Below are 16,877 nucleotides of genomic sequence, written 5' to 3'. Positions count from 1 at the left end.
TTTGAACTATTTGTGCCCACCAAGCACTAGCGCCGCCTTTCAATCTACATGCGACATACTTTACTTGTTTGTTTGGAGCAATTTCCATGTAGTCAAAGAAATTTTCAACTGATTTTTCCCAATCAAGATAATCTTCAATGTGTATTCGACCGTCGAAAAATGGGATGTCTAATTTTACTTTAAATTCACCTTGATTCTGTTGAGGAAGTTGTCGTCGCTGCCGCTGCCAATCCCTGCGGTGTAGATTTCCAGCTTCTTCTTCTTCTTCCGATTCGGCAAAGTCAGCTTCCCTGTGTATAAAATCGTCCTCCTCCGAATCCGATAATTGTGGTATCGGTAATGGCGGAGGTCGGCCACCTCGACCTGCGGCTATTCCTCTCCTGTGCACAGGTCTTGCAGCAGGTATCTCGTCTCTGTTCCGTCTTGGTTGAGGAGGTCCTGCCCTCAGGAGATTGAACTCCCTGCGCATTTCCACCCCCAACCGTTGTATATCCGCTTCCAGCGCGTCAATCCGCCGATTGACGTGATCCTGGTTCGCCCATAATGATTCAAGGTTCCGTCCTTCCTCCGTTGCAGGCTCCTTTCCTCGCTCCGTCATCTTCTTCAGGTAGTGGCTCTGATACCAGCTGTTGCAAACGGATCGCCGAGCACCTGCACAAAGTGACGCCAAGCCAAAGAAAACAGGAGACCGGAGAAGACAAGGATAATACTCACCGAAATAACTCTGTATTTCTGTATTGCTATCTTCTGTAAAAGTTTTTCAAAAAGCTGCTATACCCTTTTGCTATGTTTTCTATATACCTTCATCTCCTCCGGTGAAATACTATAACTAGCTACTAAATAGAAAAAGTGTACTTGTACTGTAGAAACAGAAAAATAGTAAAAAAGATGGTGGTAGGCAGAGTTTGTTAGTAAGGATATAAAGTGCCGCAAGTCTCTTCCTTAACCTGCTCCGCATCAATTTGGTTGCAAGTGTTAGTGCATTGGTACACGTCACCTTTGACTGTTACTGTACTTTCTTGATTTATCTTATGTATGGCTTCTCTATATATATCTCCCATTGTAATAGCTGCATAGATGAGATAATAATTTACTTTTATCTGCTCTCTGTGTTGTTCTCCTTTCTTCCTCCTTGCGGTTCTTGCTTATGTACAAGAACTCTATTATGGTATCAGAGCACATTTGCTTCACAGCTTCTACCTAATCTTCATGGCTGAAACTCTGCCACTTCTAGTCGGACGGTGTCGAACATCTCAAACTCCCTCACCAAATTTGTAATCCCCAACCCTATCAAATTTCTCATCTCTAACATAAAGAATCTTGTTCCCACATGACTTACATCCAAGAACTATGCAATTTGGTAATTACAACTTCATTAACATTTCTCGGCAAACAGATTCAGCGGACATCTCACCAGACTTACATCGTGTCCACGAAATCTGCATCAATCGAACACAATTTATGGAAACTCATCGAACACAATCTTGTCTCTACACTTCTTTATACAATTTAGCCACCAATCCTACCATAAATTCTCATTCTTAATACCGCACATGACGTATGGTTCACACTAGAACAACATCTTCAACCCATCAACCAATCCCGTGCCATACAACTCAAGAACGATCTCCACCAAATTCAGATGAAAGATCGTACGATGCAACAATATCTTGATAAAATCAAGATACTCGTTGACAACATCGCGACCGCTAGCTTCACATTCGACACCGAAGATATCATACTCTACATTCTTAATGGCCTTCCTACAATCTGCAACCCCTTGAAGACCGCCATAAGAACCTCTCTTCACCCTCTTAGTCTTAATGTACTATATTGTTTATTATGCAGGGAAGAAATTAATCTTCAACAAGAACACCTAAAAGAAACTCAACAATTGGAGGTTGTTGCACTTCTTTCCAACCATACCTATACTACCCATGGGAGGTTCAACCGGTCTCATGGACATAACTAAAATCATTGTCCACAATCCTCCGTAGATTCACAAATCCAGCTAGGAACTCGTCTAATAGGTCAAGTTGCCAAATCTGCGAAAAAATGGGTGACTCGGCATTGAACTGTTGGCACCGATGTATTTGAACTATGCTCCCCCTTCGAATCCCAAAGCTCTAGCAGCTCAACAACAACTCTCATCCACTACCAATTCAATACCAATGTTTAGGCCTTCCGGTCTGACTGCGGCGGCGAGTTCACGAACATTGCTTTTCAAACTTATCTCCTTCAGAATGGTATAACTCACCAAGTTAGTTGCCCTTACACACCTGAGTAAAACTGGATCGCCAAAAAAAAGCATTGACATCTTCTCGACTTAACTTGTACGTTACTCCACGTAGCTCACCTTCCAACTTACTTATGGGCTGAACACTACAGGAAAATCACCCAAAATCGACGATTTTTTTCCAGCTCTCGCATTCTTCACGGTTACATGATCGCCGCTATTACCGGCGGCCTAAACTTAAAAAACCCCCGGTTAGGCCGCCGGTAATAGCCGGCGGCAAAAATCGCCGTTGTTACCGGCAGCCATATAACCGCTGGTCAAGCCGTCGGTATTGGGTAATTTTCCTGTAGTGGAAGCTACATCCACAACCAACTACCTTATAAATCGATTACCATCCTCAGCTATCTTCAATCACACCTCTTACTTCCGGCTACATGGTTATCATGCCTCTTATAACCATCTTCACACATTTGGTTGCTTATGCTTTCTATGAAACAAACCTTATGCACCAAACAAATTATCATGTCGCTCACACGAATATGTTTTTCTAGGTTATTCTACCTAGCACAAAGGATGTTGCTGCCTTAATATACAAACTAATCACGTTTACATATCAAGACATGTGGTATTCTATGAACATCAGTTTCCTTATCAATCCAACCTACCAAATCAATCCACTTAAAAGCATAAAAAATCTTACTCTCCTCTTCTGCTCGTTCCTATGTCCACAATTTCTCAAACAACATCATCACACACCACTCTTGCTCCTAGCATTACGTCTGTCACATCTCCCTCCTGCCCTTCTATAACATTTACTCCCACTAGTTCCATCAACCCTATGGACCATCAAACCATTCAACGCCATCCCATGCAAACTAGATTACAATCGGGCATATCAAAATCAAAATAAATCATTGACTTATCAGTCCGATCGCTGACCAAACATCCACCTCATACGCTCAAGCCTTGAAGTATAAACACTGGCAATCCGCCATGTCCTCCGAATACCTCGCCTTACAAAAGCAAGGAACCTGGTCCCTCGTGCCACCCTTGGTGGAAAAATCCATTATAGGCTAGAAATGGACATTCAAGAAAAAAGCTTCACATGAATGGAAAAGTAACCAGATATAAGGCTCGCCTAGTTGCCCAAGGCTGCTCACAGGAATTCGATGTTATCTACACCAAAACCTTCAGTCTCATAGTAAAAAATGATTACAATTTGTATCCTTCTTACTATTGCTCTACACCATCACTGGCCAGTTACCCAACTCGATGTCTCAAACTCCTTTCTCCATGGTGACCTTCACGATGAAGTCTACATGAAACAACCCATTAGTTTCGAGGACTCTCAATATCTGCAACACATTTGCAAATTACACAAATCTATTTACGTCTTAAAACAGTCACCCAGGTAATGGTTTCAAAAATTCACAACCTTTCTTCAAACTCTCGGGTTCACCTTTAGTAAAGCTAACACCTCATTTCTCATTTTCAATCAAAATGAAATTCATTTGTTCATTCTCACCTACTTAGACGACATTCTCATCAAAAGAAATAACAAGGCCAAAACACATAATACTTTGCAACAGCTTCACTCCAAGTACAGTCTGAAACAGCTCGGCAACATCTCCCTCTTCCTCAGCATCCAGGTGATCAAAACATTGAAAGGTTATTTTTTATAACAACAACACTACGCAAATGAATTACTTCATCATGCAAGTTTCTCCTATTACAAACCATTAATGACACTCATGGGTTCTAAGCAAAACCGCCAACAAGACGATCAGTCATACTCTGATCCAGCACTCTTCTGCAAGCTTGCTGGATTGGTACAATATCTATCCATCACAAGACTGGACATTGCATTCGCAACTAACTCAATTTGTCAACATATGCACAATCCCCACAACTGCGACTACCAAGCTCTCAAGCTTCTGTTGTGGTACATCAAAGGCACCATTGATTTCAGTCTACCAATCACATCAGTCGATCTTTATCTCCGCACCTACACCGACGCTGACTAGGCCGCTGACTCAACATATCGAAAATCCATTTCAGGATTTTGTACCTTTCTTGGTCACAATCTTGTTTCATTGTCTGTTAAGAAACAAGCAATAGTCTCAAAATCTTCAACTGAAGTCGAATAACGATCACTTTCCTCCGCCACCTCTGACATCCTATGGATCCATCATCTAGTGGAAGAATTTCACATACCACAGACCATTCCAACAACTATCTTTTCTAACAACACGTCTGCCATCGTGCTCATCAACAACCCCATCTTCCACTCTCGGATTAAACATATCGAAATAGACTATCACTTCATCAATGGACACATCAAACAAGGAGCAATCAACATCTGTCACATTAGCTCAATTGATCAGATTGTCGACATTCTCACAAAATCTCTTTCAATAAAACGATTTAACAACCTCAAGTCCAAATTAACCATTCGATCCCAGAATGATTAATTTGAGACGGGATGTTAGTGCACCGGTACACGCTACCTTTCACCGTTATTGTACTTTCTTAATTTGTATTTTGTATGGCTTCTTTATATATATCTCCCATTATAATAGCTGCAAAGATGAGATGATAATTTCCTTTTCTCTGCTCTTTGTGTTGTTCTCCTTTCTTCCTCGCGATTCTTGCTATTGTACAAAAACTCTATTAGCAAGTAGTATTTAGGATCCTTTGAGATAGTTCTTTAATTACTTAATTTTCAGACTAATGTAAATTTTTATTTGGCTATAAATTTCTTATTACAGCTAGAAAATTGTTTTCGTGAGAAACTATTTTTTTAAAACTAAATATTTGATGAGTAACTATAAAAAAGTTATCTAACTTCACACAAAAGAAAAAAAAATCTGTAATGTTGAGAACAACGATTTAAAAATCGGACCGGATCGGCCGGTTCAACTGGTTGAACTGGGAACCGGTCAGGCTGCCGGTCCGGGTCTATCATTAGAGTTGGTCTGTATTCAAACCAGCCAAAAATCGGTTCAAATACCAGTTGATCCGCCGAACCGCCAGACCGTAACCGTTTGGAAGAACCGACCGGTTTCAAAGTGTGTGATTTTTGGCCGTTAATCGCACATCTAGCGACTGAAAATATATTTTTTTCAAATATGATGAGGCGAAGCCTCTTTTACGCGTAGCTTTCTTTCTCCCTTTCTCGCGATTCACGAACCCTACCGAGCCGAGATGGAGAGGCGACTGGCGAACGAACGCGTGAGAGCCTCGGTGGAGAACAACTAGGGGAGACGAACGACGGGGATAGACGGACGAACGACGCCTTCTTTCGTGCTATCTCTATTTCCCAGGTATCTTTGTATTCTCGGCTTCTCCCTCTTTCCATTTTGTTTTCTTTGAACAACTCATGCATTCCTCTTCCCAGCTCTTACATGTTCGAAATAATACATTAATACCAGAGGTATGATTGCAGCTAGGATTTTAGTAAATACCCGTTGGATTTGAACGTTGAATTCAAGACTTTGTGAAATTTAATGGTTTAAACTATTGAGCAGTAGTTATTTTATTTTTTGCATGATATCAGTTTGTTGATTTGTTCTGCTTTATGCATTTCTATTTTTCAGATCTGTGATTTCAACTGTTTGACTCTATAATTTGATCTTGGACGGTCTATTTGTTCTATCTATTTTCCCCTAATTTTTGTATCCTGTTATTTTCCCTTGATTTTTGTATCCTGCTCTAAATATTATGGGATAAATTTTTGTGTTTTGGTTTTTAATTTGAGTGGTGGTTATGCTAAATTATGGGATGAGATGATAGATAATTTTTTATGGGATAAATGATTATGCTAAATTTTTCTTAAACCGAACAGTCCCTTGTTATGCTAAATTTTTGTGTTTTGGGATAAATATTATGGGAGAAATTTTTTATGAAAAAATGATAAACTCGTCTTTGCTAAAACAATGGAATGAGATGATAGATAATTCTGTGTTTGTTTTATCTGAAACCGAATAGTCCCTTCAAGAATGTATTTAAGAGAACAAAAAGACTTATTATTCTTTAATATGCCTCAATGTGCATACAAACCATTACTTCAAGCTTTAAAAATGTTAAAGAAGATCACTCAAAATAATCATTAGATTTTTCCCATGAATTTTGCTTATTCCACAAAGCATCATATCTCCAGCTTTTTTTCATTTTGCTTTCTTTCCTTTTTGATTTTATTATTTTAGCTATTGAAAACAGTACTCTAAAATGGATCCACAAATAACTTCGACTCAAAGTGTGCGTGAGAAGCTTGATATAGATTGGAGTCATTGTACTGAAAGTAAAGGACCAGATGGAAAAAAAAAACAATTTAGATTCCTCCATTGTGGGATTACTTATAAAGGTGGAGGAATTAATAGGATTAAACAACATTTAGCAGGAATCAAAGGTAACATAGCTTCGTGCAAGAAAGTCCCACATGACATTCGTTACCAGATGCATGAAAATTTGAATGACTGATTGCTAACTTCCAAACAGGTATCAGACATCATTTTGGATAATAAGTTTTGGAATGACTGTTTGCTAACTTCCAAACTATATGGGCCTTTAATTCGGTTATTGAGAATAGTAGATTCTGATGAGAAACCATCTCTAGGCTTTCTTTATGATGGCATGTACAAGGCAAGGAAAGCTATTAAGTTAATGTTTAGAAATGCCAAAAGGATGTATAAACCTTACACAAGTATTATAAAGAGGAGATGGGATAGGCAGTTAAGACAAGGCATACATTGTGCAGCTTATTTTCTTAATCCACATTTTCAGTATGATAAAGAAAATTTTTGCCAGAAAGCTGAAGTAATGCAAGGTTTAATTGAGCTGATTGGAAATAAGGATATTTGTCCTAAATCAACAGCAACAATGAATGAAGTTAGGCTGTTTCGTGACAGTTTGGAAAGCTTTGGCAAACCAATTGCACTAACAATGGCCAAAGAAATGCAGCCTGGTAAGTGAAATAAATATTTTACTATGTATTTCTTGTTTCATGCATATCAGATATTAGCTAACTAATTTTATCTATTTGTAGATGAATGGTGGAAGATGTTCGGATCAAGTGCACCAAACTTACAGAAATTGGCGGTTAGAATTCTTAGCCAAACATCTTCATCTTCTGGATGTGAAAGAAATTGGAGTGTATTTGAACAAATTCATACAAAGAGAAGAAATCATTTAGAGCATCATTTGCTGTCTCATGTTTGAGGGATTCGTTTTGTCGATCTTGATGATGACAGGTGACGAACTACATCTTGTTAGCTCCGATTGACATTGATGATGGTTTGGACAACGTGCATAGATCTCGTTAGCCATGGATGATCTTGATGTTGTTTCCAATAATGAAAGAAAGCCTTGTTGGTGTCACGCAAGGATTTAAAAATCGGACCGGACCGGCCGGTTCAACCGGTTGAACTGGGAACTGGTCAGGCGTCCGGTCCGATTCTACCATTAGAGGCGGGCTGTATTCAAACCGGCCAAAAACCGGTTCAAATAACGGTTGAACCGTCGAACCGCCGGACCGGGATCGTTGGAAAGAATCGGCCGGTTTCAAATCGCATGATTTTTGGCCGTTAATCGCACATCTAATGGCTGAAAATGGTTTTGGTTCGAATATGATGAGGCGAAGCCTCTTTTACGCGCAACACTTCCCTCTTTCTTTCTCGCAAACCCTACGGAGATGAGACGGGAGAGGCGAATGCCTGAGAGCCTGGGAGGAGAACGACTGGGAGAGACGAACGACGGGGATAGACGGACGAACGATGCCTTCTTTCGTGATATCTCTATTTCGGTATTTCCCATGTTTAGTATTCTCGGCTTCTCCTGCTCTTTCCATTTTGTTTTCTTTGAACAACTGCATTCCTGCTCTTCCCAGCTCGTATATGTTCGAAATGGTTTTCCACAATTCCTTTTTATGTTAATTGGTTGGATTGGTTTAGTTTAGAGTAGCTGCTCTTGCCGAAAGAATTTGACAAGTTATAAGTTAGAACTGTTGCATGCTCAGGCGGATTGCTTCTAAAGAAGAGAAACCAAAAAGGATTACTTCCTGTATATGCAATATTCTTATATATGACATTTGCCTAAATTTTGAAAGGAACAGTTCTTATCAAGAATGGTGAATCTTTAGGGGTATCATTGGTGGAGAGGAATGGGGTAACGATAGAATTTTGTTGATTGTTGCTGTTATTGCCCAGTAATATGTACTAGAGAGCCTCTAGTATTTTTAGTTGACCTTAATTAGGTTTCTTGTTCTTGTCACCATCGATTTATCAATAATGACATTTGTTTATGTTTTATTGACTTATTAAATGAAATATTTATATTATTATGTCTTATTTTTTACGTTTTATAAACTTAATTGATGTCATATTTATATTATTTGATCAGTTTGATATGAAAATAGAATGTAGAATGAATGTATTAGAGAAAAAAATTATCATTAATTATATATATATTTTAATAATATTATTATTTATTACGTCTCCGGTTTGACCGGTCCAACCGGTCAAACCGTGAACCTCTCCTTCTACCGGTTCGTTGTCCTGTCCGATTTTCAAAACCTTGGTTGAGAACAAAATTAAAAAAAAAAAAAAAAACAATCTTTATCACTCCAATTTTACCATTACTTTCACAAACTGCCACAGCCACCAAAAAAATCCTTCATGCAAGAAGATTAAGTAAATATTGTAAATCGACATTTAGTAAATCCTTGATGCATTAAAGCTTTTAAAACTGTTTGGCATTATCGATATTAAATTTTGTTAAATCTTAATAAAATATTTTGCAAAGATTTTTTATATTTTGAATCCGATTTACACAAGAGAAGAGAGAAGTAGTACAAGTCTTAGATATTTGGTTATATAAAACATCGGTCTTCCGATGACTTGATAAGGAGAGTCTTCTTAGATGTTTGGTTACATAAAATGTGGTATTTTTCTGACGACGAGTAAGTTTTGCAAAAGAAAATGTATACACGCTGAAGACAACGGTGAACACAAACCATGACTTACCAGTAAATTGAGTAGTTCAACGCTATGGTCAGGCTAGCGAAGAGCCCATGCTATGGTCTCTGATTCTAAGGATGATGTGAGATTACAACCTAGAACATACAAGAGCTTATGGTTTGCAACAAAGAGAACACACACACTTTCGTATAAAATTAGATATGCCTTTTTAAATTGTTTTTTTTTTATTTTAATTTTTATGGTCGATTGCATATAAAGAATTACATAGATTGGGAGTGAGTTGTTGAGACCTTCTTTGAATATATTTTCATTCAAAACTTTTTATAATATTATTGGAACTGAAATCAGAGACATGAGATCAGAAGTCTACCTCGTGCTCTATAATATCTTAAACAAACTTGTGGATAAAATATGAGCTTTAGCTGCAAAATGATGTAGGACAACAATGCTTAAAGTAATTTGATAAGAACTTGCATTACTTATTGATTAGAATATTAATGATTAGAACTTTTAGCAAATAAAACGACAAAATAAAATGTAATAGCGGTCACTTTCGCTTAGGCTATGTTGCACAATAAAAGCTTTGGATCATCAAAATAACATAGGAAATCAACAACATGCAAATATAATAGCTTTGAATGAAAATCTCTAATCTAACAATAAGATTAGAAACAACTGAAATGCACTCAATCCCTACGTTTATTAAGCTCGGCAAAGTTAGGCGAACACAATCTTCATGACTAAAATCAAATAACAAGAAAGAGGGTTAGACTAAAGAAATACAAGAGGACGAAGATTGGAAGACGAAGAAGGTTTGGATGTAATCCTCCATTGTACGGTACCAAGTTTCTATTCAATCACCTCAACCAAGGTGTCCAAGATGCACTCAACGTATTCTTCTACGGTGCGGTCGATGCGCAGGTTGATGTCGAAGAAGGTCGAGTGCAAGATGCAAGCAAATCCTTGCTCGTCGTAGGCGAGGCCGTAATCAAGAACTTAATCGACCATTCATGAAGGCTAAATGACGGTCGCTTTCGAAGATCACTAGCAACCTTGAAACTCCGTTAAAGAGAAAGAAGTTTCTCTTAAACATGAAGTGGAGAAGATGAAGTATGGTGGCCGACCAAGGTTGGAGAGAGAAGGATTTAATTTGGTTTTGGTTTGCGATGAGGGAAAGAGTCTCCAAACATTTCTCTAATTAATCCCTTGACTTGGGAATAATTAAAGAGGAGGGAGAGATGATTGGGACGGCGGCAAGAGGGAGAGAGGGGATGAGGGCTTGTTTCCAAAACTTGATTTAAGGTTTTGGAAAGTATTTAATAGGTGTGGGGTCTTGTGAATTTTGGCCAAGAGAAGGTGGGGGGAAGTTTGAATTGTTTCCAAGGTGGGGAGGTGGGCTTTAGGAAACAATTCCTAATTTAATCCTATAGGGGGCTGGTGGCATTAATGAGCTAGGGAGAGAATTAAGTAGGCTTTATTGCTTCCTTAAATTAGATAATTAGATCTTGAATGAAATAACTCATTCCAAAATTAAAATCCAATGGGAAGGGATTTAGAAACTTTCCTAAAATAGATTTTATAATTTAGGAAATATTTTAAATGTCAAATTCGGTGAATTTGAATTCAAAATATGCCCAAATTATGGCAATCTAGAATATAAAATAAATCCAAGAGAGGGCAAGGGGCTAGGAACGGCGGCTTGCTTGGGGTTTTGGTAAGGGAGCCGACAGCGAGGTGGAGGTGGCTTGGAGAGTTCTGTGGGGGTGAAGAAGGGGTTTGGTGGTGGTGAAAGTTAGGACAAACGTGATGCAGCTGAGGTAAGGTTGGTGGTGGTAGGGGGAGGAGGAAGGGAAAAGGTAGAAGATAGAACCACAAACCTAACTCGTCTAGGTTGGTGGGTGATGCACAATTCTCCCTCTCCTAGGGATCTCACTCCAATCTCTCAAGCTCTCACAAGAACTCATGCAAATAGAAGTATTATTTTAATCAATCATTCATTCATTAACTTGAAAAGAAGAACAATGGGGCTATAAATAACCTCGTACAAAGACTCACAAAATAAAAGGACGACAATGCCCATAGGGCTTACACACAACCTCCCTTAATAAAAGGGTACAATGGAAAACTAATAAAGCAAATACAGTATAACATCATAAATAAGAAAATATATAAGACGACTCAGAAATACAATGACTCAATCGTAGCCGTAGATCGACAGCCACGTCTCTGATAGACCTTCCACGATCTGATGTCCCCATCACAAAACCCCTTTTATTTTTCTCTCCTTTCCTCCTCTCCCTTTTCCTCCTCTTTTATAGTAATGGTTAGGGTGAGGTGAGGAATTTAGCAAATGGTATATCTTCACCACATAAAATGTACCTTGACCTTCCCAAATGTGAGTTTGGCATACTTCATGTGCAGTTCTTGGGATTTTTCTTTGTGATGCCTTAGGATCTAATGGAAGGATTTAAACTCTAAATCTATAATTACAGCTTAACCACCCATAGAGGTAACAAAAATCCAAATAATAACAATAATAAAAACACATTTTATTTTATCGAAATATATATACAATACTCCAATTTACTTTAAATCATCCATACATTAGAATAATTAAAACTTGATTATAAAATAATATCATTTCACTCATATTTATAAGAACCTACCTCTAACATTCTCAACTATGTTGGACAATTAACTTTTCCTGAAACACCAGAAGAATATCATAATGAGCACATTCAACTTAGTAGGCTTTCTTCCTAGCCCATCACAAATATCAATATCCATTAAATTATTAACTAGTAATTTCAATAAAAAATAAAATAACATATAAAGAATGAATAAAATATTAGTAAAACATGGTTTTCTAGGTTTTAGTGTTTACTTGATTTTAGAGTTCTCACGTATATCTTGAAAGTTACTTTTATAGAGATTTCATATGCATTCCAAAAAAAAAACAGTCCAGAACACTTATTATGGGTCTCCGAAAGGATTCTGCTCGTGGGGAACATAATGCATAGGGTACGATCACACTATCCCATAGGACAAAATGGTCACAAGCCTTTACACTCTATGCAAGCAGGCCAATGGAAGAGCAAATGAGATCATATATACAATTAACTATGGAGGATAACAGTTTTCACCTACACACCCCAATGAGTAATATTATATATAATCTGATCAAAGTAATAAGATTTCTTTCATTCGATACATCAGCTCGAATGAGATTTATTTGATATGTGGATTGGTTTCCCACTGGCACAAGCCCTCGTGGTTAATTATAACTTAGATCTCAACCTAAGAAAACTCTCGATTAAGAATGTTATATTATTCTCTCCAGGGATTTGGCACATAGGAAATTTCTAGGCTTTCCTAATCCAAAAGAAGATTGAATCAACTGGCTATTTCAGCATACATGGATTATATAAGCATTCAGCCAATCAAAATAAGAGAAACTAGAAGAAAAGTCACTTCATACCACATACGTGAGAAAAAGACAAAAGCTACGCCATCAAAGTGATGGTGGTGGATAGGATTTATAGCATCTAAAGAATGGAGGGCTTACATGCGAATAAGACATGCAATAATATATTAATATCGTTAACCTTTGATCCTAGATCTATAAGGGGCGTGCTGTACACTTAGTACAGATGTTCACGACCTAACTAATGCAAGACACCGTGAGGGGACTTATAAGTTGTAACTTAAATCCCACTAGGGATTTAAGTGGCCCCCACCTAGATTTACCACCATGCTCGGAAAGAGGCACCAGCTAAACTCCACCTAGCATATTAAATCCATGAAATCTAGTCTTATGCAAATGCAAGAGTGATGGGAGGCACAAAAAAAGGGAATGAGCACTAAGTCCAACCATGAATGGTATTATACTTATGAAAATTAGCTATCCCTCTATGTTATAAAAGAAAATATATATGCTTGGGCCTATGTTGCATCGATACCCCTATTTATAAAGGCGTGTTGTATCTAATACATTGATACACAGATACACCTTCGATATGGCATTGATACATGTCAGATACGGCTTTGTCATATCCACTTAAAATACTATTTAATTTCAAAAGGACATGCGTATCCGATATGCATGTCTATTGAAAAAAAAAATCTAATAAAAAAGACCCGTTGTATTTACTTCCACGACTGCGAGCGAGGTTTTCTCATTTTTTAGATGAATTTGAGTCTCTTGATGATATGAGAATATTATAAATTGCTAATCTTTCACTTGATGAGCCTGAATTAGAAGCTATGATATTTATTTAAGATGTTATAGAAGTTCAAAGATAATCCACTGAAGAAGCTAATCATATCATTCCTTCTATTGAATAGTTGAAACTTCATTTGTTAGATAATTTATGTTTATGCTTTTGTTGTTGTACTAGACATTTAATGCTTATTTTTATTTTGATATTATAAGCTACAGGGCTACAAATGATGTTTTTTTTTTTTGTAATTTCAAATATTATGCTTTGATAGCTTTCTTAATTTTTATATATGATTTATAAATTATAATGTCGTGTTCGCGTTGTATCCGTATCCTGTATTTTTCAGAATTGACGTATCCCGCATTTATATCATGTCGTATCCATGTCGTTGTATTTGTATCGATGCAACATAGGCTTGGACTTAAGACTATGCACGTGTAGGTAGGGCCAATCAGGACTGGCTAGTAGTCATTGTTAAGTGAACAGGGCTTACTCATTACCATTTTAAAGGGTGACCCTTTAAAGGAGTCATGTATTAATTTTGAAAATTTGATTAATTTTAAATCATATGTTCATTTTTTATCTTACTTAAATAAATTTTAGCTTTATAGAAAATTTAACATTCTAAAGAGCTAAACATAACGACTCCGTTCGAGCCACCCCAAATAAAAATAAAAAACCTTTAGTTCTACTGTGAAAGCAAAATAAACACATCATCACATAAAAAATATTAACCAAAGTATCTAAAGTCCATGGAAAATGCCACTTATTATACAACCTAAAATGCTAAAAAGTAAGGGTGGTCGGGCCCCACCGACAACAACCTAAATTCTATTTCTTTGAAATGACGCAAGTCTTAAAAATGAGGTATTTTTTATCTTCATCTTCTTATCATTTCATTGAGTTTCTTCTTTCAAGCTCCTTGTGGTACGTTGTTTAATATGATATCCAAATGAAAAGAAATTCTCTATAAGCGACTTTCTTTTCACTTTAGATCCCTAATATCTTAAACATATCTCCTTTATAAGCTTTCACAACCCTTTGAATTAAATTACATTTTTAAAAGAGGAAAAATACATTAAGCCCCCACAATAAAGTACATATTATTGCAATTTATAATCATAATATTAAATCAATAATCCACAGTTTAGTCCTTAGGGCTATATTTCCAAAGGCTTTTTAGCAATCCTCACGGTACCTGTTAAAGAGGCATTTATAATTATGATTTGAGAATTTTTCATTGCCCTTTGGAAACATGGCTACCTGCAAAAGATATTTCTAAAAAAATCATCTAACCACTTAAGGGAAAGTGCCCATTCATCATTCAAAAAGAAAAGAAAACAACCAAAATTAAGCCAAATAAGAAATAATCATCATATCATCACACATGCAAAATATAAAAGACATAAATTACAAAATGTTATCTTAACTACACCCTACCCTAAGATGTCTGTGAAAAGGTATCCTATCTAGCACCTAAGAGTGTACAAGAAAGTGTACCTTACCAAATTATATGAGATATTCAAGTTATAAGGTCAGATTCTTATTATTCAATTTATTAACCCTCAAATTTCTCTTTAAGTGATTAGCCATTTAAAATGGATTACATAATACTTAGTTTTAGGATTAAATTTATTAAATTATTCAGAGCCCAAAGGGCTTGCGCTCTAATCAATACTAAGGTTATAAAGAAATGAGGGGAAATGATCCATCCTCAATCCTACCTCTAATCAAGGCTAAAATGATTTTAAAAGGTGGCAAGGGTTGGTTAGCTATTCCATTGGTAATAATCTAAGACTCGAAGAATGACTAATATGTGACACCACTAAAATGAGCCTATTGCCCACCATAAAAAAAAAAAAAAAATCTTAGGCTCCCTATGTCTAAGGTAGATTCATTTTTAAAGGCTAACGTGAGAGTAGAGAGACTCACTACCTATAGATGTGTATAGGTTCTACTTGGCCTATGGTTTAATAGTTGGGTGGTCAAAAAAATTAGCTTAGGTTCCTAAATGTGGCTTTAAATTTTTAAAGAGGGAGCAATTTATATAGACCTTATATTATTTCTCCTTAATTTATGAGGTAAATGACATTGTCACAGTGGGCTCGAGAAATCAGCCTCCTTAGGACACTTAGCCCTACATCTCAAGGTAGTCCAACCTATACACCTAATGTATATTAAGGGAGAATGTATGAAGGTGAATATAAATTTGATAAGGGTTGAGGCACTAGAGTCTAATTTGAAGTTAATTTACTCCTCCAACATGTTCACTTTTGGTTTGCTTGTAGTTAGAAAATTTTAGTTTAAGTTCAAATATTAGTGTTTTAATGTTTTATTAAACATTGGAGAGTTGGTTGAGAATGTTTTAATAATTTTTACTTAGTTTCACCTTAGTTAATGTATCTTATTATTTATGATTATATTAAGAATTATTAGGAGGTGTATTTTATATGTTTTAGAATTCCACTCAATTAGTTAACAACTTTAAAGTTTTAGGTTAGTTAAGGGAGTTTTGCAGTTTTAGATTGATTAAAAAAAAGTTTTAGTTGTTGTATGAGTTTATGAATTCAATTAGAGATTTGTATGTTTGTTACACTTTATTTTTCACTTTTAGTATTCAATGTTTAGGTTTGATATGCACTTCTTATATTTTCAAATTAATTAAGATATAAATTGCAAGATTTGATTTGTTAGTAGCTTATTATTAATTATTTAGGTTGTGCAATGACTACCCTTGTTAAATCAGGATCATGAGGTTTCTTTCACCCTCCTTGAAGCTAAGTTAATAGTCTCATAGGCCTGAGTTACCAGATAATCATCTTTGTTTTGTATTAAGCTTATGTTCATTGATTAGTAAATTTTAAATAGTGATTATTATTAAGATTGGTTGATTATAAATTTTAAGGTAAGTTGGAAGTTCATTAATCTATTTTTTTTCAATTGGTTTTGTGAGTTTTAAGAGTTCTTTATGTTGTTATCTTTGGAGCAAACAAACTTCAAGGGAAATGTGTTATACTAAGTTAGAGATAACAAAAACTAAACATATCATTTGCAAGGAAATTCAATATATAATGCTAGCTTATAGATCTACCTAAACATGCTAAAGCTCAAAATTTACCACACTTTTATATTTTTTTCTTAAAACATTTGTGAAAGATGCACTTTAGGGCTCAAATTCATTTAAGAAATAATTTTTAGAGTTATTTATATGTTTTGAAATTCTAAGAAAAATCATCCTAACTGTGCCTACTTCGTGTGAGAAAAGAGATGCATATGACCAGTAGGTTGCCTACACTACATGCCTAAAATGACCATAATGATCTCTAGGTTTCATGACAAGGGGGCAAGATACCAAGTCCAAAACTTTGTCAGTGAACTAACATATGGTCGGCTAACTAAACATCCTAAAAAGTGTTGAGTCTAGTAATTAGGTTGTTAAGCCTAAGT

At 36.3% G+C, this 16,877-nt stretch overlaps 1 protein-coding gene across 1 annotated transcript; it reads left to right on the top strand.

The window, feature by feature from the left end:
* Positions 1-3,987: 3,987 nt before the first annotated feature.
* LOC114579506 lies at positions 3,988-7,822 on the top strand. The gene is made up of 4 exons (XM_028694285.1): positions 3,988-4,065; positions 6,734-7,199; positions 7,281-7,447; positions 7,595-7,822. The coding sequence occupies exons 1-4, from the start codon at positions 3,988-3,990 to the stop codon at positions 7,820-7,822; spliced, it is 939 nt and encodes a 312-aa protein (XP_028550118.1).
* Positions 7,823-16,877: the final 9,055 nt, after the last annotated feature.

The sequence above is a fragment of the Dendrobium catenatum genome, unplaced genomic scaffold (genome assembly GCF_001605985.2).
Source record: "Dendrobium catenatum unplaced genomic scaffold, ASM160598v2 fragScaff_scaffold_441, whole genome shotgun sequence".
Taxonomy (NCBI): Eukaryota; Viridiplantae; Streptophyta; class Magnoliopsida; order Asparagales; family Orchidaceae; genus Dendrobium; species Dendrobium catenatum.
The sequence above is the reverse complement of the archived record's forward strand: the minus strand, read 5'-3'. Positions and strand labels throughout refer to the sequence as shown.

Coding starts and splice junctions, on each gene's coding strand:
- LOC114579506 (XM_028694285.1), top strand. CDS start 3,988: ATGGGTTCTAAGCAAAACCGCCAACAAGACGATCAGTCATACTCTGAT. Junction 7,200..7,280: donor GGCCAAAGAAATGCAGCCTG/GTAAGTGAAATA, acceptor ATCTATTTGTAG/ATGAATGGTGGAAGATGTTC. Junction 7,448..7,594: donor AGCATCATTTGCTGTCTCAT/GTTTGAGGGATT, acceptor CAATAATGAAAG/AAAGCCTTGTTGGTGTCACG.